The sequence below is a fragment of the Hydra vulgaris genome, chromosome 01 (genome assembly GCF_038396675.1).
Source record: "Hydra vulgaris chromosome 01, alternate assembly HydraT2T_AEP".
NCBI classification, from domain to species: Eukaryota; Metazoa; Cnidaria; class Hydrozoa; order Anthoathecata; family Hydridae; genus Hydra; species Hydra vulgaris.
In genome coordinates, this window is record NC_088920.1 from 46,545,579 (window position 1) to 46,567,500 (window position 21,922).

At 30.2% G+C, this 21,922-nt stretch overlaps 2 protein-coding genes across 4 annotated transcripts in view; one reads left to right on the forward strand and one right to left on the reverse strand.

Annotated features, from left to right (window-relative positions):
* The first annotated feature begins 391 nt into the window (after positions 1-391).
* LOC136075385 (uncharacterized) lies at positions 392-8,166 on the forward strand. Of its 2 annotated transcripts, XM_065788370.1 has the most exons (4): positions 392-767; positions 1,485-7,309; positions 7,664-7,753; positions 7,839-8,166. In XM_065788370.1, the coding sequence occupies exon 2, from the start codon at positions 1,499-1,501 to the stop codon at positions 6,137-6,139; it is 4,641 nt and encodes a 1,546-aa protein (XP_065644442.1). In that variant the 5' UTR covers positions 392-767; positions 1,485-1,498; the 3' UTR covers positions 6,140-7,309; positions 7,664-7,753; positions 7,839-8,166. The 2 variants fall into 2 exon arrangements, with proteins under 2 accessions (XP_065644442.1, XP_065644441.1); XM_065788369.1 differs by lacking the exon at positions 392-767 and having other exon boundaries at positions 1,346-7,309.
* Positions 8,167-11,110: 2,944 nt separating this feature from the next.
* Positions 11,111-21,922, reverse strand: part of LOC100197980 (protein argonaute-2) — a 97,811-nt gene continuing 86,999 nt past the window's right edge. For both annotated transcript variants that reach the window (XM_065788372.1, XM_065788371.1), the window contains exons 16-22: positions 18,969-19,062; positions 14,674-14,742; positions 13,645-13,770; positions 13,398-13,532; positions 13,032-13,130; positions 12,620-12,816; positions 11,111-11,648 (exon numbers count right to left, since the gene is read on the reverse strand). In XM_065788372.1, the coding sequence (XP_065644444.1) occupies positions 11,534-11,648; positions 12,620-12,816; positions 13,032-13,130; positions 13,398-13,532; positions 13,645-13,770; positions 14,674-14,742; positions 18,969-19,062 (835 nt within the window). In that variant the 3' untranslated portion in view covers positions 11,111-11,533. The remainder of the gene's footprint in view (positions 11,649-12,619; positions 12,817-13,031; positions 13,131-13,397; positions 13,533-13,644; positions 13,771-14,673; positions 14,743-18,968; positions 19,063-21,922) is intronic.

Below are 21,922 nucleotides of genomic sequence, written 5' to 3' on the forward strand. Positions count from 1 at the left end.
TATTGCAACACACAAAGATCAAACCCTAGTACAAGGTATACTTTTTTTTCTACCCTATTATGTATTATTTTAGACTGTCAAATTTGTCAATGTAATTAATTTAATAATAAATAAGTTATTAAAGTGCAGTCGGTTGATGCTTTTTTACGTAACAATATTTCACTGCCGGACACCAACAAATCCTTTTGCACAACTTAAGTTTATATATTCCTGTATGTAAAACAATCGAGACACAAACCGTTAAGCGAATAAAATTGGTTAAATTGGTCTTTAAAGATAAGAAAGATTTGTGTCTTGTTGACGCCATTATATTACGTCACGGTCGTAGTAATAACCAAATTCGGACGAATAACGGACGAATAAATAAAAACATGGCACGTTGTTAATGATTGAACTTTGCAATGACATCGCAAACGGTGGACACTTTTTATTAACAACTATAAATAATTTTTTAAAGAGTGAAAAAAGAAAAAGAAAAATCAATAAATCAGGAGATATTTTGCTTTAGTTTTTCAAAAATATAATCAATTATAAAGAAAAAACGAAATATCTAAAAAGAAGAAAAAAGAACGAACTATTTGAAAGGATATAAAATAAACTACAAAAGTAACGAAAATAATAATAAACAAAAAAAAGTTTAAAAATGAATGAAAAAGGAAAGAAAACATTCGAAAATTTGGGAAAACTCGGCATAACAAGATTTTATATTGTTTTTACTTTTTTCATATTTCGTTAGTTATTCATTTCATATTATGATTTATTTTAAGGTAGTTTTATTTAGCTATGCAATGATGTTTTCCGTTATGTAATGATATTTTCTTTTCTTTAGTTTTTAGTATATGTAGTGCATATAGCTTTACTTATTATTTGTTGCTAATCATTAAAATCATTTGCTAGTTATTTACTCCATCATGTTAGTTTTATAAAGTGTTTCTTTTTTTCTTTCTATGTTTTATGAATTATTTATTGTTACTAGTTTGCTTGATTACATTATTATGCTTTGTACTTTTTTAGCGGTAGCTTTGTTTGTAATGTTTATCCCTTTTTTTGGTTTTTGTTTTTCACAGTGTTTTTCTGTTTTTGTTTTTTTTGTTTATTGTGTTATTGTGTTATTGTACAATATATTATGGTTTTCATATTTTAACAATTATGATTAACATATTTACTAAATCTATATAATTTTTTTAGTAGTAGTCGTTTTTATGTCATCGTTAATTGTTACGTTTTGTCAATTTTTTACTGTTTGTAACTGTAGCTATGTATGTATAAATGATTATTGTATAAAACGTAATATTGATTTATTTTATTTATTGTAATTACTGTATTACTATTATTATTATTATTACTATTAATAATATAATTATTAATATTACCAAGATTATTTGTATATATGTAAATTATTTTTTTAAGGTATTTACTTGTATGCTCTGTATGTTGTATTACTCTGTATGCTTATTTCGTGATGCGCTTTTCATTTCTTTCAGTTTTAATAACAATCATGTCTACCAGTAAAAGAAGAAAAATAGAGCTTGTTGATGTCACACAATTTCCTGAGGTACTTGTTCCTGTGCGTGATATCAATTGGGAATTGTGCATTTTGTGTCAGCGTGTTTCACCGGAACCTCTTATAATTCCCAAAGAGGCAGGTTATAAAACTCTAAGTGAAAACTTGATCGAGTTCGATAATCATGAAGCTTTGCCACCAACTATTCGCTTGGATAAAATAAGTGATGGAAAGGAGTTATTGCACGCATTAATTGTTAATAAGGCAAAGTACCACAAGCTTTGCCGAAACAAGTACGACTCTCAGAAACTGCAGAGAATCATTGAGAGAAACCAAAATGTGCAAGATGATTCTGAAAACGCCAAGAGCTCTGCTAGGTGCATGCGATCCTCATGTAAAGCAGTTGACATAAAAAGTTGTTGTTTGTTTTGTGATGGTGAATCTGTGACAGGCAACCCCTTAGTACAGGCAAGCACAAAAGAAATTGGCCCAAAAGTGTATGCTCTAGCCATTGAAATGCAGGACACAAATCTGCTTAACAAAATAGCAAACCAAGATTTCATAGCACTCGAAGTCAAATATCATAAAGACTGTTACAGGGGATTTCTCAACAGAGCCCACAGTCATGAGCGCTCCTTTAGCAATGATGAACACAATCTCTATCGATTGACTTATGGCTCTGTCATTGCGGAATTGGTTAGTTACATGGAAGAGATGTTTATATATGGTACATCATCCCCTGTTTTTAAGCTGTCTGACATCAATAAACTTTGTGCAGATCGTATGTCGAGTCTCGGAGTTCAGTCTGAGTCTATCAACCGAACTAGACTGAAGGACGATTTAATTTCCTTAGTTCCTGGTTTGAGGGAAGACAAGTGTGGTAAAGAAGTCATCTTAAGCTTTGAGCCAGATGTGGGTAATGCCATACGTGATGCTTGCAACTTCAACGATATGTCGGACGGTATTTGCATTGCTCAGGCAGCTGGTATTCTCCGTAGAGATATGTTTAGAGAGTTTCCCAAATTCAGCGGCTCGCTTATAGGCGACTTTGGATCTCGTGATTGTGTGCCGCCTTCCCTTGTAAATTTTGTTAATACTCTTTTAGGAGGCTACAATATCGACAATGGTTCACCTGCTTCCGCACCCGAGCAGGAAGCTGCTTATTCCATTGCACAGTTAATTCGATTTAATAGTGTAAAGCGTAGCAGAGCCAACAGACCTCAACAAATACGTCATCAAGCAAACCAAGAAACTCCATTGGCCGTGTACCTTGGTTTGATGATCCATAACTGCACTCGGAAAAGATCAGTTGTCGACAAATTGAATTCTCTAGGTTTAAGTATTTCATATGACCGAGTTCAAGAAATTGAATCAAGTTTGACTAATGAAAAGTGCAAATTTTATAAGCAAATAGGTCATGTGATACCAAGTTGCCTGTCTGAAGGTGTTTTTACAACAGCTGCGATAGACAATATTGATCACAATCCATCTTCAACTACATCTAACAATTCATTCCACGGCTCTAGCGTCACAATTATTCAGCATCCGGATACTCCCCATTCAAATTCAAAATCCACTTCAGATGGACTCCTTTGGTCTAGGAAAATCAATAGCAAATTGCCGGATACATACACCACTCTCCCTGCAACGAATAATGTTGTTTCCGAACCACTAATGACCACCGTGAATGCATCACCTATTGCTAGTGATCCAATAACCATTGAGCAGTTGACACCTTGGCTAAATTCTGTGCAGGAGTCTGTGTATAACACATCAACAAATAAAACTTCATTCGCTGCTTTCCATGCGGAAAGAAATATGCATCCAGCAACCTTTCCATGTCATAACATACTATTGCCATTGCTAACAGATCACATTCAGTCTCCAGCAACAGTACGCCATTTGATGGATGTAATAATAAAAATAACGAGTGCTGTCAATAACAAACAAGGTGCTGTTATAACTGGTGATCAGCCCGTGTACGCAGTTGCAAAGTATATACAATGGAAGTTTCCGGATGTTTATGGAGAGGATAAAATAGTCATTATGATGGGTGGACTCCATATTGAAATGGCCATTCAAAACATGATTGGAAAGTGGTTGAAGGGCAGTGGTTGGACTGAAATGTTCATAAAAGCAGAGGTTGCTAGCATTGGAAGGAGTGAGTCGCTGCTTAAATCGTCGCACATAAAGAGAACAAGATATGCGCACGAAGTGAGCCTGGCATCTCTTTTCATTCTTCGTGATGAGGCGTATAAGCTAGATTGTAAGGACTTTGTTGAGTCATTGGAAGAGTGGATTTCCAGGAAAAGCAACGAATCTAATCAGTTTCTTTATTGGCAAACCGTTATGGAGTTGGAGAGCCTGCTACTGAGTTTTGTGCGCAGTATTCGCGAATCAAACTTCGAGGAGTACGTGCGAATGCTAAAGCAGATTGCTCCGTGGTTCTTCGCACTTGATCTAACTAATTACTCTCGCTGGTTGCCGGTTTTCATCAAAACCTTGGAAGAGCTACCTGTCCGACACCCTTATGTGTTTGAGGAATTCAAAAAGGGCCACTTCACAAGTAGGAAAACTAACGCGGACTTCTCTGCCATGTCTGATGACCAGCTTCATGAACAGAACAACAAATTGATCAAGAGTGACGGAGGAGCAATCAATGTACTTCATAACGAAACTGCTCTTCTTAAGTGGATGGTGGCTGGTCCAGAAATTTCTCGAATGATTAATGAGTTTGAGAATGAAGTTCGCAGTTCCACTTCTTTGGGTTATCAACACCGTCGCCATCATGAAGACAGAAATAGTTTTCAGACTCGTTATCTTCATCACGTGTCTGAAGTGGTGAAATCTATGCGCGATGATGGGAATCCTTTTGCGGAGCAGTTACTGCAGACAGCAGACAACCATAAGATTATAATGTCCAATTCAGCCGAAAAAACTGTTCAAGAAGCCAAGATCACAGGGCAACAGCAATACAACGAGTACGTAGCTGACCGTCTTGTGTCCAGACAAAAGTCAATTCATGAGCCTTTGAAAAGAAACAAATTTGAATTGTTCCACAGTTTGAAAATTCCAGGTTCCAAACATAAAACTAAAATCGCTGATCTTAAACATGACTCCAACTACTTTTGTAAAATGTATGTAGCAAGTCAAAATCGTGTTAGTGATATAGAGGATTTCTTTTCACACGAAAACAACCGTTATCCGCCGTCAATTTCTGAATTCGGAAGGAAGCGTAAGGCCACCAGCAAATCAGATGTCCTCATTTGTTTGGAACAGTATGGTAGCGAGAAACAACAAGACTTCAACCTTGACTATAAGGTTTCTGCTCTGATTGTTGATGGTGCAGCACTCGTACACATGCTTCACCCGAGATCGTCAAAGACATTCTCTGACTACTGCGAAAATGTGATTGGACCATTCGTGGACAGACTTCTGAGATCCGTGCAGCGCCTTGACATTGTTTTTGATCGGTATGTCCCAAAAAGCTTGAAGTCCGAAACACGGGAAGATCGTGGATCAGGGCAACGCATAAACGTCACAATGGGTACACTTATTCCAAAAAAGTTTGACAAATTCCTATCTGTGGACTTCAATAAGACGCAACTGTTCGGCGTTATTTCCAGATTCGTTTTAACGCAATCCGTAGTTGGAAAAGTTATTGTTTGTACCATTGAAGAAACTGCATGTGCCAGTCAACAAGATTTAGATGTATCGTCCATATCTCCTTGTAGTGCTGAAGAGGCAGATGGCCGTCTTTTGCTCCATGCTAATCATGCACTGAAAAATGGCAACTTAACTATAACTATACGCACTGTGGACTCCGATGTGGTCGTTATAGCTCTCTCTGTGTTTAGCCAGATGATTGGAGTGAAAGAGTTGTGGATTGATTTTGGAGTTGGAAAAGGAAGACGAATGATAGGAGTTCACCATCTACATCAACACATTCCAGATGGTGTATCGTCAAATTTACCATTCTTCCATGCCTTCACCGGATGTGACACAGTATCAACATTCTGTGGGATTGGAAAACGAACGGCATGGAAAGCGTGGATGAACTACCGAGTAGTTGATGCTGCATTTCACAATCTTTCCACGTCAGACTTAAAAAATGATGTCTTAACTGATACGGCAATGAAGGCCATTGAGCGATTTGTAGTATTGATGTACGATCGATCATCAACCGCTGCTGGCGTAAACGAATGCCGCCGTATACTCTACACCATAAAGAATAGAGCAATTGAAAATATTCCGCCGACTGCAGACGCTCTTCTGCAGCACACAAAGAGAGCAGCACTGCAGGCACACTTATGGAAACAATGCTTGTCTGCTGTTACTCCAGGATATTTACCCACTGAATGGGGATGGAAAGATACTGCTGATGAGTGCTATACACCACTTTGGTGCACTCTGCCGGAGATTTCTCGACATTGCCAGGAACTGATTCGTTGTTCGTGCAAAACTGAGTGTAAAAACTGTTCATGTAAACGACATGGTTTACCATGCACTAAGCTGTGTGCATGTAACGGCTATTGTTACAAAGAAACAAATGGTGATTCATATGAAGAACTAGAAGTTGAAGAAGACCCGGAATTCGACCATGTTCTCCAGATCTCCTTCCATGACGAATTGTAATCCAAAAGTGTATTGTAATTATGTAAATACGTAAATGTATGTAAATATGTAAATATGAGTTTCTTGTTACATCATCATACAAGACGGCGTTTATTTTAAGTGGATGTCACTACTAGTTCTAAAGTTATGACCATTTAAAAACTTTCAAGATGGCCGATGGCAGCCATCTTGAAATTTCAAAACATTGATTTCAGTCAGTTTTATGTAACTTTTCTCGATGTTTATTTGAAGTGGATATCACTACTAGTTCTACAGTTATGACCATTTAAATACATTCAAAATAGCCGCCATTGGCCATTTTGAATAATTCATCTGTAAAACGATTCCAGATGCATAACAAGTTTGTGTCTCGCTATTTTTTTGTTGCTCATACCGTCCACTATCACTATGCAAAGTTACACGCTGGTGTCCAGAAGTGAAATGTTTTTATGATAGCCAGCTGCACTATTATAACTTATTTAATATTAAATTTATTAAGCTACATGACAAATAATAAGTTCTGCATAAAATATTATTGACTAGGAAGACCAAATGGTATTGTTATGTTATTGCCTAGGAATATCATTCTGTAGTAATACCCAATAACCTTTTAACTTTTAAAATTTGAGAATATTCACTTTTCCCCCTCTTTGTCTTCTTTTGTAATTGCACTGTGTAGCAAGAATTTAATTTAGTTCATATCTTGTTGGAGGATGCAACTTGATTCTGAGTTGAATTTTCAGCACTCGGTATTTAATGGTGACCTAGTTTGACAATACTTTATTATACATACTTTTAGTTTTTATACATACTTTTAGAATATTATATATAATTAGGGGTAGATGAGGGTTCTTAGCCATGGTGAATGTTTCCACAGCAAAAGGAACCTCAAGGTGAAAATCTCATCATGGGTAAGGAAAGTCATGATATAAAATCCCCACTATAACGTTGTGTGATTATGTGGTAACTATTACATTTTTAAAAACTGTTTTAATTTTTCTGTGTGCATTCTAAAATGACATTTAATATTGTTCAAAACTTTGTAGATTACTCATTTAAAGCAACTTCATGGGCTTTCACCTTTGCATCTAGTGAGTTAATGTATGAACAAGTTAATGCAGAAACAAGTGCAAATATAAGAAGATGGAAAACAAAGAAATCAAATTATTTAATCAGATGTTATCACATAAGGTGAGTACAGGTCTTTTTCTAATAACGCGCATCAGTTATTAACTTATCTATATATATATATATATATATATATATATATATATATATATATATATATATATATATATATATATATATATATATATATATATATATATATATATATATATATATATATATATATATATATATATATATATATATATATATATATATATATATATATATATATATATATATATATATATATATATATATATATATATATAGATATATCTATAGATAGATATTAGATATATATAGGTAAACAATATTTTTTTATCTGTCGACTTTTTTGTTATATCTTTTTTTATTAAATCCTTATTTATTTTTTAGCAATCAGAGTATAAAATTAGAAGGCAAATGACACTTAACAACAAATAACACTAGAAAATTTTGTTGCCAAAATAGTTGGCAACTCACCAAGTAAGATTTGTTTTAAAAGTTTGTGATTTAAGATAATTATTAAATAATCATATTATTATTATAGATTTTATTCGTTTCTTTTCAGCTAAATCTGATTCATTAGATAAAGTTTGATGCGTGCGCTTATAGGAGAAAATATCAACTGATTCGTTAGATTATGTTTGAATCGTGCTTTTATGGGAGAATGTATCGACTGATTTGTTAGATTAAGTTTGAAGTGTGCTTTTTGTGGATTGAAACGTGCTCTTCGTATGTTGCAGATCTATGACTTAGTACTTATTACTTATTGGATATAAGGAGGATATTTTAACAAAAGTGCAGCTTTTATTACAAATTCAAAATGTTTATGTCAAGAACTAATATACTGACTAATAAAACCATGTAATTTAATACGTATTAAATATTTCCTCGAAGATGAGTTTTTTCCTTTACACGAATCCAAACACTTTGTTTTTATAAAGCATAATTATTGCTTAAATATTACGTTCCAAAATTAACGTAAAAAGCACGTCTTTTAGACAGTTCATTGGGACCAAAAAGTCACCTAAATATCACGTGCCAAAATTAACGAGAAAAACACGTCCATAAATCACGTGAATTGGTCATTTCATGGGGACCAAAAAATCCCCTTAATGTCACGTGCCAAAATAACGTGTAATTCACGTTTTTGTCACGTCGCTGTGCCTACTGGGCACGTTCAATAGTAACTCCTTTTATCTTAACATTGTTTTCAAAAATTTTAATGATTTAATTTTATTTTATAACCGATAATAACCGATTTCTGTTTTGTTTTTTAATTTTCTAGGTAATAAACCTTTTTTCTTAAGTGTCCTGAGCAAAATCATGACTCTTTTTAATATATTTTTATACACTTATTTTTCAATCGTTCGTTGACATTTTCAAGTTCTAATTTCCTTGAGTTCCATAAATTCACTGGAGTTTTAGATCTAGTTGCGAAGTTATACAATAATTTTGTTACATACACACCTAAATTTTTTTTTTTTCTTTCTTTTTTTTTTTTCTTCTCTGTTTTAATATAATATAAGATTTTACAACTTCGTAATATAAACTTTCAATAAATAAAATAAGTAAAACAGATAGGGGCTCAAAGAGATGAGGATGACAGTACGTTATCGCAATCTTTTCATAGAGCCCCTATAACAAGATTTCAAAAAAATATCGTAATATGTTACAATATGCGTAATAAAATTTCAATAAAATATCGTAATAAAACGCGTAATAAAATTCGTAATATAAATTTAGATGTTTAAAAGTATGACTTTAGATGATTGGCTTCAGAATATTCTGTTTGACAAAAAAAAAGAAGGTGTTAGTTTAGTGTATCCAGTGTGTACATCATTGTATAGTAAGTTTATTTATTTTTTTCTAGATACTTAGTTTATTTTATAATTTAACAACTTTCTTAAATTGAGCACTTTTTTTTCAATTCAGAAACTCATAAACGCTTTTATGCTCTTTTCAAGTTACTGTCAATTGCTAGTTTACAACTTAATTATGACTTATACTCTTCGTTATCGAAAGCATAATGTATAAATATAATACCTAAAATATAGTATCATTAGCAATAATATTTAAAGCAAAATAGTTGCTTCTAAAATGTAAACATAGAACTGAGATTTCCAATTGGCGAGGATGTTGTCATTTTACTTTATAATTTGTTTCTATTCCACTTTGTATACTTTTTATCTAATTCAGCTTCTACTATATAATATTTGCGTTGGTGCATAATTGTAAATAAGCAAAAAGTTTCAGATCACATCTAAAATCATACTTAGAATAATTAAATAGTTTTTGTTAAAACTAATTCACTTTCGGCAAGGCTGCAGACAACCACTGTTTAAGTTGGGAGTTAGAGAATAAAAAAATAAATATAAAGTTAATAACAAAGAAAGTGGTAGACAGAATTTTACCTTAGCATATATGCGATCTTTGCAATGGATTGCATACGAGGTTTTCATCAGAGGTCGATACTAAAAGATTATAAAGTAGTAGGCTCAGTAAGAGTATTGTTACAGAAATTTTTTCTATATCAATAAATAACAATATTCTTGAATAAAAATAGAAATTTTTTTTCAAACAGTTGCAAAAATTCAACATTTTTGCAACTGTTTGGTGTGGATTCAAATTCACTAACCATTTCAAGCTGAAACAGAAAAAATCTGATCTCAATCACACCTGAGATCAGCTGCCTGTTCTATGCAATCAAAAAATGATATTTTTTTTCAAGATTTGAGCATATAGCTGTGTTGTCAGAAAAAAAAGCCTCACTAGATGAAGATTGTCAGTAAGATCATAGAAGAGAAATAAAACCGGACTGAGGATGATGATGGAAACTTTTCGCATCCGACAAATTACTGGAGTAACTTCAGGGTATTTCAGTTATAAACTATTCAAACTAATCATCATAAGTATTAAATTAATACAAATAATATACTTTTCTGTAAATATTTAAAAAAAATTCTAGACTTGACAGGTTTCTGAAATAAACGATTCAATTAGTTAAGCTACATAGTATTGTTGTTTTCATTATGAAAAAAAAAGCGTATACTCTTGTAATGTCTTATAGCACCGATTCGCAGTATCATTTTAGTCACGAAGCGTATGTGACGTATTTATAAAATTTAAAAATACTTTTTTGTGATTATCAAGGTGCTTCAAGAAGTACTTACGGTCTTATTACAGAGTACCGCTGCAAGAGCATTTAACCAGGAAGTTCACACATCCTTTTTTACCAATGTCGCAAGTGTGGCCGGAGCTGGCATCGAACCTCGGACTTAATACTTTAATTCAAACCAGTTAATTTTAGTTTTGGAAAATCAAAAGCATAGCAAACTGATTATTACTAAGACAATGATTCAAATGTTAAAGATGTCTTTAAAGATAAAAACTGGATTCCACGATGCACTACGTAAAATTTACATAGATTATCCAGGTCATATTTTAAAAATCTGGAAAATTGTTAGGGTAAAGTATTCGAAAAAAATCCGGAATATATTCTCTTATCTTCCTCTTAATTTTGCTTTTAGCTGAGTCGTTTTCAATTTTTTTTTTAACTTTTCTTAATGTTTGTATGAGTAATGAGTGGAAAAGCTTAAAAAAGAAATATATTACAAAAATATATATCTAAATTTGTATGTATGGAAAACATTTTAGATATACGGAAAAACTTAAAGTTGAGAAAATGTTAGGAAAAAGATAATCCCTGAGTTTAGTTTTGATCCATAGCTTAAAGTTGAAAGAAGCCATATTCCCACACTCCCATACTTTAGTCTTGAAAATCATTAATCTGATTAACGCATGCAAGAAGATTGTGACACAAATAAAAAAACGAACTAATAAAATTAGTAAAAGCAATCTGTTTCAACAAGATGTAACTATAAACACAATATGCTTTAATTAAATACAGTGTTAACAGTGTTAAATAAAATAGAGAATATATTAACTTTGTCAGCAAAAATAAAAAGATAAAAAACTTCAACGAAAATAATTTTGTTCGAATGAGACTTTGTTAAAAGTTCGCAATATTAACACTCCACAATTTACAAAACATTCAACATTGTTTATTACTTTTTTTTTTTACACATAAACTGTCTAAATTAAATATCATTTATAAACAACACGTTTAAAAATATAAAATCTAATTCCATATATACATTTTGTAAAAATTTAACAAAATAAAATCAAACCCATTAAGTATAAGAATTATTACGCTTAGTTTTTAGCTTTCGGAGCATAAACAACTTTGAGAAACGTGTATATCTACACAAAGTACATTTTTGTTTCCATATTCGGATGCAGTTTTACAACATCTTTGTAATTCGCCTTCACAAATTCTACAGAGTTTTTACCAGTGTCGCTTTCAGATGAAGAAATACTAGGAAATGTAAAAGAGCTTTAGTAAAATAACTCATTGCTTTACTCTGGCATAAAAACTAATAAAAAATCCACATAAGAAATTAAAAAATGCGTAAATAAAACAATGCCCCACGTTATAAAACACTCTATTTATTAAAAAATCTTCAAATAAATCTTTTATAAAATAGAAAAAAATAATGGATGAAAAGAAGTAGATTTAACGCCCTCCACAGCTGGATCACCAGATTCGAATACAACTAAACTTTTTTCTTGGCTTGGATGGACAAAGAATAAGTCTTGTCAAAATTATTGAATTATTTTTTTATTATAGAATATATTACTGCTATATAGGATATAATAGGCTTTAATTCCTTCCTTTGTATAAAACATGTATTTGAAATATTAAAAAAAAAAAAGTTAACACCACAGCTGGATTTTGTTCTTGGTGAAATATTATACTAATTATATATATATATATATATATATATATATATATATATATATATATATATATATATATATATATATATATATATATATATATATATATATATATATATATATATAGAGCATTTGACAATTTAATACTTTTTTAGTTTTGAAAATGATGTACCCTAATTATAAAAAATATACTTAAAGACCATCAAAATAAAAAGAAGGCGTAGTATTATTTTATATATATTTATTAAAATGATAAATTATCACACACACACACACACACACACACACACACACACACACACACACACACACACACACACACACACACACACTTAACAGGATAGCTTAACAGCATGGTTAGATGAAGAGTAGATGTAACTAATTATAGTGCTTAACAAAGCTAATTAACCTTATTAAATCAGTTTCTGTTAATCATTAGTTTAAAAAACGACTTGAATTACAAATATTTTTTATTTCAAAGTTATCAGCTATTTGGATTTATGCTTAAACAATTTTGATTGAATAACTAGATCAAAAATAGTTTCTAACCTTCCCTCTTCATTTTGCAAATGACTCCTGGATCGAAAAGCTACATGATGCGCATAGTAAGCAGGTGCAGGAATAGATACAGATCGAGTGCACCTAACGTACAAATGACAAAGCATAAACGAAAGGGCCTGAAGCTCATCAGCTGAAAAATTATTATCATCCCACAACACATGGTAGTGTGCAGGGCGTGATGTTCCCTAAAAAAAAATAAACAAGTAGATTAGATTAAATTAAAAAAATTGTATTAGGAGAATTCGTATTAATTGATGCTCATATATTAAAATAAACAAGTGTTTATTTTTATTAAATGTTTAACTCGTACAAAAAACAAGTTTTTGTATGAGTTAAACATTAAAACGGAAAAAAAAATTAAAAAGTTTCAAATCTTTACGCCAATATTTTGATATATCACCTGAATTCCGGAATGACTGTATTGGTAGTAGTCAAACTCTGTCGGATGACATACAACTGTATCAATTGTAGTTCCTGCTGAAACATTTCCACTTTTATCCTTTAAGATAAAATTAAAAACGAAATAGCAAATCTTATCAGCAATTACATAAAAAGCGACTAAATCATTTCTGTTAATTTCTAAACATATAATTTATATAATAAAATTATTTATTTTATTACTTTAACATTATTTTTATATATAATTAAACATATAGGTCAATCATTGTCAAAATTACACTTCTGTTATTTCAAAAGTTATATGGTCATGTCTATATAATCATTTAATAAAAGACCATTTCCAAAAAAAATCATATATAAAATTTACTTCATCATTTTTGTTGACAGGAAAAAATTTTGCTTTGTGTCTTTTCTGGACGACAACAAAAGTAATACCAGGTTCATAACCTTTTTCTAATCTTATGCAAGCCTTTTGGATGGCAGACATCTCATGAAATAGAACCTTAAAATGAAAAGCAAAAATTTTTAATACAACTGTTATCCAATGAGAAAACCAGAAAAATTTGATCTAAAAAACTGTTTGACAATATTATATATAGCTTTAATGTTAAAACCTGCTGAAATTGTCCTTCAGAAACACCATCACGAAACATAATTATCTTTCTTGGTTTCACCTTCATATGTCGGTAAAACTGTTTTAGAAGTTCAACTGTAACATTTTCCAGATCTTCAATAACTTCCTTTAAAAATAAAAATATAAACATTGTTAGATATTTAAAAAATTTATAAAAAAGCATAACCCATTTAAAAACATTTTAAAATTTTGTTTCCCCGAGTTAAAGGTATTCTAAAATTATAGAAATGAAATAGCATTTAATTTTAGTCTCATCCAGCTCATTAAGATCTTCTTGTTTCATTCATTTATAAACTCTATTCATCAACTCCTTTATCTCACTTAATTTTTTTTGCCTTGCAAACTTTAGATTAAGCACAAAAATTATTTTTTTAAACACTAATCTGCGTAAAAACTAGATGAGAAAGAAATACATTATTTAAAAGGTGGGCAAAGAACAAAGTTGCACAAAATGAGGAGGAAAAAATCGATTTTGCAAAACCTATTTGTTATCATAAGTTATTAATAACTATAATATATGACAATTATTTAGAAGACAAAGCATAGACTCTTTCTCAATGATGATAAACCTTGACTACTAATTGTTGATGTGTTTGAATGTCAATGGACTGAAGCAGTTATCAAAGCTGAGTTTTAAGCTAACAGAAAAATGTGTAATGTTCTGAATGATATGACCTATGTCATTTAACCCCTTGATTATTCTATCAAAAACAGTCATATTAAAGAAAAAAGCAAAGGCAATATTTTAATTGAATTGAAAAATAAAATCAAATATTTATAAATAATATAATTTTAAATCTGAAAAAATTAGTAAAACCATTGTTTTACTATTTTAATCAAATATAATATCTTGTGAAACATGAGGACTAGTTTTTTCAACAACCAAAATCTCCCCTCTTTGAAAAGCAAGCTATTTTTTTCCACCTCCTTTACTCCCTCTACATTAAATTATAAGGGTGCTAATGTAAATTAAAACTAATAGTACAAAAAACAAAAACTAAAAACTCACAACTCGATGCCCTTGGATACGAACACAAGCAGAATAGCGACTTGGAATCTCATCAATGCTGCCAACAATCTAAAATTCATATAAAAAATAAACAATATAACCAATATAAAGTATAAAAATAGTGTGTACGTATAGGTGTGTATGTACAGGTGTGTATGTACAGGTGTGTTTGTACAGGTTTGTAAGTATGGGTGTGACTAAATGCTGTTAATAGTACCCCTTTTTTGACATAAAGCTTTTTAAACTTTGTATTTACTTATTAAACGACTTGTATTATTATTATTATCAAAGTATTGTTGTTATGCTTTAACAGCCAATCATTCTGTTCTTTGCAAAATTGGAGGAATATTTTTTTTTAGGAAAGATGTGGTTTTAATGCAGCATTGTATAGTCAAATATTAAAGTCTTTGACTTTGATATTTAACTATAGGGCGCCTTTAAAGCAGATACTAACATTTATCTAAAAGTTTGTGAGCTTGAAATCTGTATGCCTTTCACTGCCAATTGGTTATTGATATACAATAGAACTTTAAAAAAATAAAGATATGATGACAATATTTTAAAATGCTGAGTCTAAACCCTAATATAATTCATTATTCAATCTGTTTTTTGGTGCAGAACATCAAACAATTAGTAAGAAATTATATTATTTGTTTACTGTTTATTACTATTTATCATGTTTTTTATTATTAATGCAAGCTCTGTTATTAACTAAGAAAAGTATTCAATTATTTTTAATAAGCTAACTTTTGTTCATTCAATTAAATAATAAACTTGTTCATAATTTAATGGAAAAATTTGAAAAAAAATTCTCAAAAATATTTCTACTTTAAAAGGAATTAAAAAAAAAAAAAAAGTCTTTGATAGTTACCTAATTTTTTAAAATTTATTTATTTATAAATAAAGTAAGAAAGTGTTGAGCTCGATAGAGAGATGCAACCTTAGCAGGTGCTTTTTGAAATGGATTTGATATACGGTTTCCAAGAAAGATCGGAAGTAAGAGTTAATACCAGCATATAAAGGGTAGATGACTCATTGAGTAAATTACCGTTCATAAATATAGGAAGATCTAAATTATTGCAATAGCAATTGGTTGAAAAAAATTGAGCTTTATCTGAATTAAAGTTCATCAGCCACTGTGAGCCCCATGCTGTAGCAGAAGTGAGATCCTTTTCAAGCTCAGATGCCCCCTCCAAGCAATCAGAGAATGTTGGCTTTTTATCATGACAAGAATAAATGGTGGTGTCATCAGCGAACAATGCCACCATAAATGTGAGAATATCTGGAAGATCGTTAATATAAATTAAAAAGAGTATAGGGCTAAGGATTGAACCTTGAGGAACCCCTGAAGTTACAGGATATGAAGATAAGTGCTGTTCATCGAGGACAACTTTTATACTACGATTGGAAAGGAAGGATTCGATAATCTTAAAGATGTTACCAGATACATCATAAGAAGAAAGCTTACGAAGAAGACCAGCATGCCAAACTTTATCGAAAGCTTTAGAAATGTCAAGAGCGATAGCCTTAACCTCTCCACCTCTATCTAATGTATGATAAAACCTATTGATTATTACTGTTGGCAAATCAGCTGTAAAACGAGAAGATCGAAATCCATATTGATGATCAGAAAGTAAAGTTATTAGATTCAAGATGAGAGATTAAGTGTTTGTTAATTAAAGATTCAAAAACCTTGCTTATGATAGGAAGAAGATTAATGGGGCGTTAGTTAGACGAATCAGGTCATTCTCCGGAATTTAGAAAACGTTTATTCTCCAGAAATCAGATCATTCTCCAAAATTCTCTAAAATAGGGATAACAGATGCCGCTTTCCAGCATGCTGGAAAACAAGACTCTGATAAGCACTTGTTAAACAGTTTTGAAAGTATGGATGACAGCTATGGAGAACACTTCTACAGACTACAACAGGTATGTTGTCTGGACCACAAGCTGGAGAAGAGTCTAATCAGGAAATCACTTTTGATACAGAAGCTGGAGTGATACGAATGTCAAGCAATGGATCAACCTGTTTGACGGCTATATCAGGTAGAATATAACTAGTGGAATCAAGAGATGATATTGATAAAAGGTTCTTAGCAAAGAATTCAACTTTGTCTTTAGGTGAGGTGACAAAGTCTGAACCATACAAGAGAGGTGGAGTAACAGATTTGCCCTTATTATTGATACTGTTAAAGATTCTCTAGAAGTCACGAGAGCTTAATTTTTGTGATGAAATACGAGATTTTATGACCTGAGAATAGCAAGCTTTGGCGTTAGACAAAACCTTTTTCACAATGGTTTTTAGCAATAGTAAACAGACATTTGTTTTCTTCAGAATTGTTTTGCTGATAGATATGGAAGTAACGGTCTCAATTGGAAATTGCAGCAGCTGTAATCATTGAGAGCAGCTGCAATCATTGAGAGGGAATAAAAGATTCCATGCCAGCCTGAATTCATAAAAGATTTTGAACTACTATATATATCTATATATATATATATGTGTATATATATATATATATATATATATATATATATATATATATATATATATATATATATATATATATATATACATATATATATATACTATATATATATATATATATATATATATATATATATATATATACATATATATATATACATATATATATATATATATATGATATATATGGATATATAACATGTGATTCCAAAAAATCTGGACAAACTTCCCGCCAATTTTTTCTCAGCGTAAATTTATCAATTTTGATTGGCTTGCACGCCATTTTGTAGAGAATTAAATTCTCTACAAAACTCATTATTTTTATACTGAGCAACAAATTTGAAATAATGAAAAAAATTACTTCGAAACAAGATGACATAAGAAAGCGAGTGTACAAGTTTATTCAAATTAACCCAGAACTCTCTAAAAACGCAATTGTAAAACATTTTATGATGGAAAGTATTCCAAGATCTACGTTCTACAATATTCTAAAATGAAAAGACAACAACATATTACCCGAATGACAAGTTGGAAGCGGTAGGAAAGCAGTTAAGATGACAAAAAAGAAGATCAAACAATTGGAAAAAAAAATCGACCATCAATATGGAATCAGTCAACGTTTTCTTGCTTAAAAATTCAATGTCAATCAATCAAACATATGCAAAACGATAAAGCAGAAGACAATCATTCATTATCATAAAAAAATTAAGGCTCCAAAAAGAACTCCTGAACAACAATCTCTTGTTCATCCAAAGTGCTCTAAATTGGTTGAAATTTTTTGAAAAAAACAGGTGATCATTGACGATGAATCATATTTTGGATTAACTAATTGTAATATTTCAGGAAACAGTGGATTTTATTCATCAGATGTTACTAAGACATCAAATGATGTTAAATTAAAAAGAAAATCAAAATTTGAACAAAAATTATAGGTTTGGGTTGCAATTTCTCCAAAAGGATTGTCAAAGCATTATGTTGCACTTTCCGGTCAAGCTGTCAATGAAAATGTGTACATAGACAAGTGTTTGAGATCATGTTTGCTCCCATTTATAGAGACTGTTCATAAAGATGATATATAGTTTTTTGACCTGACCTTGCATCATCTCACTACTCAAAAAAAGTTCAAGAATTTTTGAGGTCCAAAAATGTTGAATATGTGCCCAGAAGTCAAAATATTGCAAACGTACCAGAATTGCGACCTATTGAAGATTTTCGGAATGAAATCAAGAGAGCAGTATATGCTAATTGTTGGGAAGCTAAAAATTTGGTCCAACTGAGGAATCGTATCAAATACTGCTTCAAACATGTCGACATTGAGCGCGTACATCGACTTGGTAAGGAGAGTTTTACAAGAGTTGATACAGTTCGCAGACAAGGAATGGAAAATTTGTAATTTTTTGTAATATTACTCTATGAACATTGCTCTTTTTGAAACATCGTTCAAAAATAAAAAAATAAGTCATCTTTCTAAAAATATTTTAGAATTTAATTTGTCCAGATTTTTTGGAATCACATGTTATATATAGATATATAAAGATATATAGGTATATAATGCTCTATTAAATAATATAAATAAACCCTATTAATTTATCATAGAGCACTCTAAAAGGTACAAGAGATTTTGTATTTAATTTGCAAATACAAAGTATCATACTATATCTATATCTATATCTATATCTATATCTATATATATATATATATATATATATATATATATATATATATATATATATATATATAAATATTTATATATATATATAAACTGTATAGGAAATTGTCTACCAAACAAACAATATTACAAAAAACTTACAGCAGCAATAGAAGGGCTTGATTTATCACCAAGACCTGGGTGTGTAACATCTGCACCAAGAAAAATTACCGGTTCTTTAAACACATTCAATGGCCTGAAAATGAAAAGTAATTAAAAAAATTTGGAAGAAAAAGATAAAATAGGGGATAAAAACAACATTAACTAATATAACAATCAGAAAAACAATATGAGCCAAAATTTGACCACATAAAATAAGGTTATGCATCTAAAAACTGAAACAAAAAGCAAAAGATATTCAATTTGCTAAGTAAGAGCTTATTTAGCATATTTAACACATAACCAAACTTTTCTCTTAAACCACTAATAAGTTATATGATTTAACCCAAGGACCTTTACATAAATCATTTTTTACAAAGTGCAGATTTAAATTTGTTATATGTCATCAAAACTGCTAATGTTCCTATTACCATAATAATTATGATTTTCAGGGTATACCAATCGACATGTTTCATCATCAATCAATATGACTCATGTTTAATAATAAATGCAATAAACCCTTAACACATATTTGAAATACAAATAAATTAATATAATATAATACTAATTATATATACTACTATATAACAAACACAAAATAATATAATAACAACTTTAGTTGAAATTATGTAAAGTTAAAATGTAAAATTAAAAAATTAAAATTATGCAAAATTTTACAAAATATTAATTGCATCATTTACAAAAATGATTATTTTAAATATTCATAATACTTTTCAAAAGATGCTATTTTTGATAGTTAAAGACCAGTGCAGTGCATAAGTACATCTGAAGCACTAGAGAAGCTTAATCAATATGATGAGACCAAAACATCAAAGCAGTTAAAGAAATGCTAAACAAAGATACCATTAGACAACATAAACACACCAAGAGGTGTAAAAAGTGTTGCAGAGCTTATGAAAATGCATAAGCTAACTCAAAACAACAAATGGTAAATTTTCAGGTGGAAGCAGTTTTTTTTAAGCTCAACATATCTGTATTACTAATATTTACATTATATATTATAATCAAATTAATGTCAAAGGCAAATTTGAACTTTAAATTCCCAGAAAGCAAGCTGTAATAGATATTGATATTTTAAACATGGGAGTTTCTGCTTTATATTTTCATGTAACTTGTTTCTCAACTTGCTTCTCCACATAGTACCTTGTTTGTCAAGGCTTGTGTTTTATAGAAACAGTATATGATGTAAAAACTACATGCAGATATGTTGATAGACATAACTACATGCAGATATGTTGATAGTCTATCAACATATCTGCATGTAGTTTTTACATCATATACTGTTTCTATAAAACACAAGCCTTGACAAACAAGGTACTATGTGGAGAAGCAAGTTGAGAAACAAGTTACATGAAAATATAAAGCAGAAACTCCCATGTTTAAAATATCAATATCTATTACAGCTTGCTTTCTGGGAATTTAAAGTTCAAATTTGCCTTTGACATTAATTTGATTATAATATATAATGTAAATATTAGTAATACAGAGAGTACAATAGTGTGTACAAGAATGCCTTTACTACTGATACTAATATTGACTAAATATAAACATGGATCAGTATGATAAAAAATTAAACATGCTACTGAATATACTGTTACTGAGTTAAATTACATTATCAGGAATAATATTATTATTAGGAAAAGCGTTTTGATTTAAATCTAAAAAGTTGAGATTTACATTGACAGCTTACTTTAAACTTGAATCAAACCAGTTTAAGAATCATTTTAAAATTTTTTCAAAACCAAATTTAATCAGAATCAAATTTAAAACGTTATTTTTGAACTATTTTTGTTTCATTTAAACATGAAACTACCTCATAGGGATTTCAGACAAAATCTCAAATGTTTACTTACCTTATTATTTAACTGAAAAAGTTTGATATAGGGTAAATAGCAATAGTAGCTATTAGTTGTTGGTATAATAAAAAGAAGTCAAAACAACATAATGAGCTCGATTAAAATAATATGTCAGGCAAGTCTTTACATTACTTGAACATAAAATTGTCATGAGGCGTATATATAATATATATATATATACATATATATATGTATATATTTATATATATGTATATATTTCAAGACAATTAATGTCATGAGGTATAAACTTTTGGGCAATTCCATTTTTAACTTACATTACACGCACAACAACTTTATCAAATATTTGCCTATTTAAACTGTAAATTAAATTTTTAGCTATTTCGTATAAAAGCTGTTATTCTGAAAAATAAAAATAGCTAAAAATTTTTGAGTTTGGCCATAAATGGACGAACTTATTGCTAAAAATGCCACTTAACTTACGCTATGCAGGATACAGGGTAAAAAAATTGTGTCAACTTTTCGGTCAGATTTCTGTGAATCAGTAAAATGTATTGTATTAGAAATTTTCAAAACATGTTGAGAATTCTATACCAATTAAAAACATATTAAAAAATTTATTTAAAAATTAAAAAAGTTTGTTTAATTAAGAATTGTGTAACACAAAATTCAAAAAGTATTGAACTCATTCATCAAAAGTAATTAACAAAGGGAATTAAAAAAACTGGTGGCACTCTTCCTGAGTGATTTTTCATAACATTTATGAAAATCGTCAAATCAAAAAACAGTTCTTTCCACAAGATCAAGTGCTACTTTAAAAAATGACTTTAGTATGACAACTTTATTAATAGTTATTAAGTCATTTTAATAAAAAAATCTTTTAGTTTGTCGAAAATTTTAATTACTCTTCTTATGTTCTTTAAAAATATTTTTGACATAAAAACTGCTATCATAGTTTAGGAGGGAAAGCGAGTGCAGATATATGTAATCATTTGTGACAGGAGGGAAGGAGTTAAAAATTGACAAATATAGGGTGACATACTTTATGGATAACCCCCTTAACTGCATTTACAAACAATTTGTTTACTAAAACAAAAATATTAACCAAATACAAATTATGTA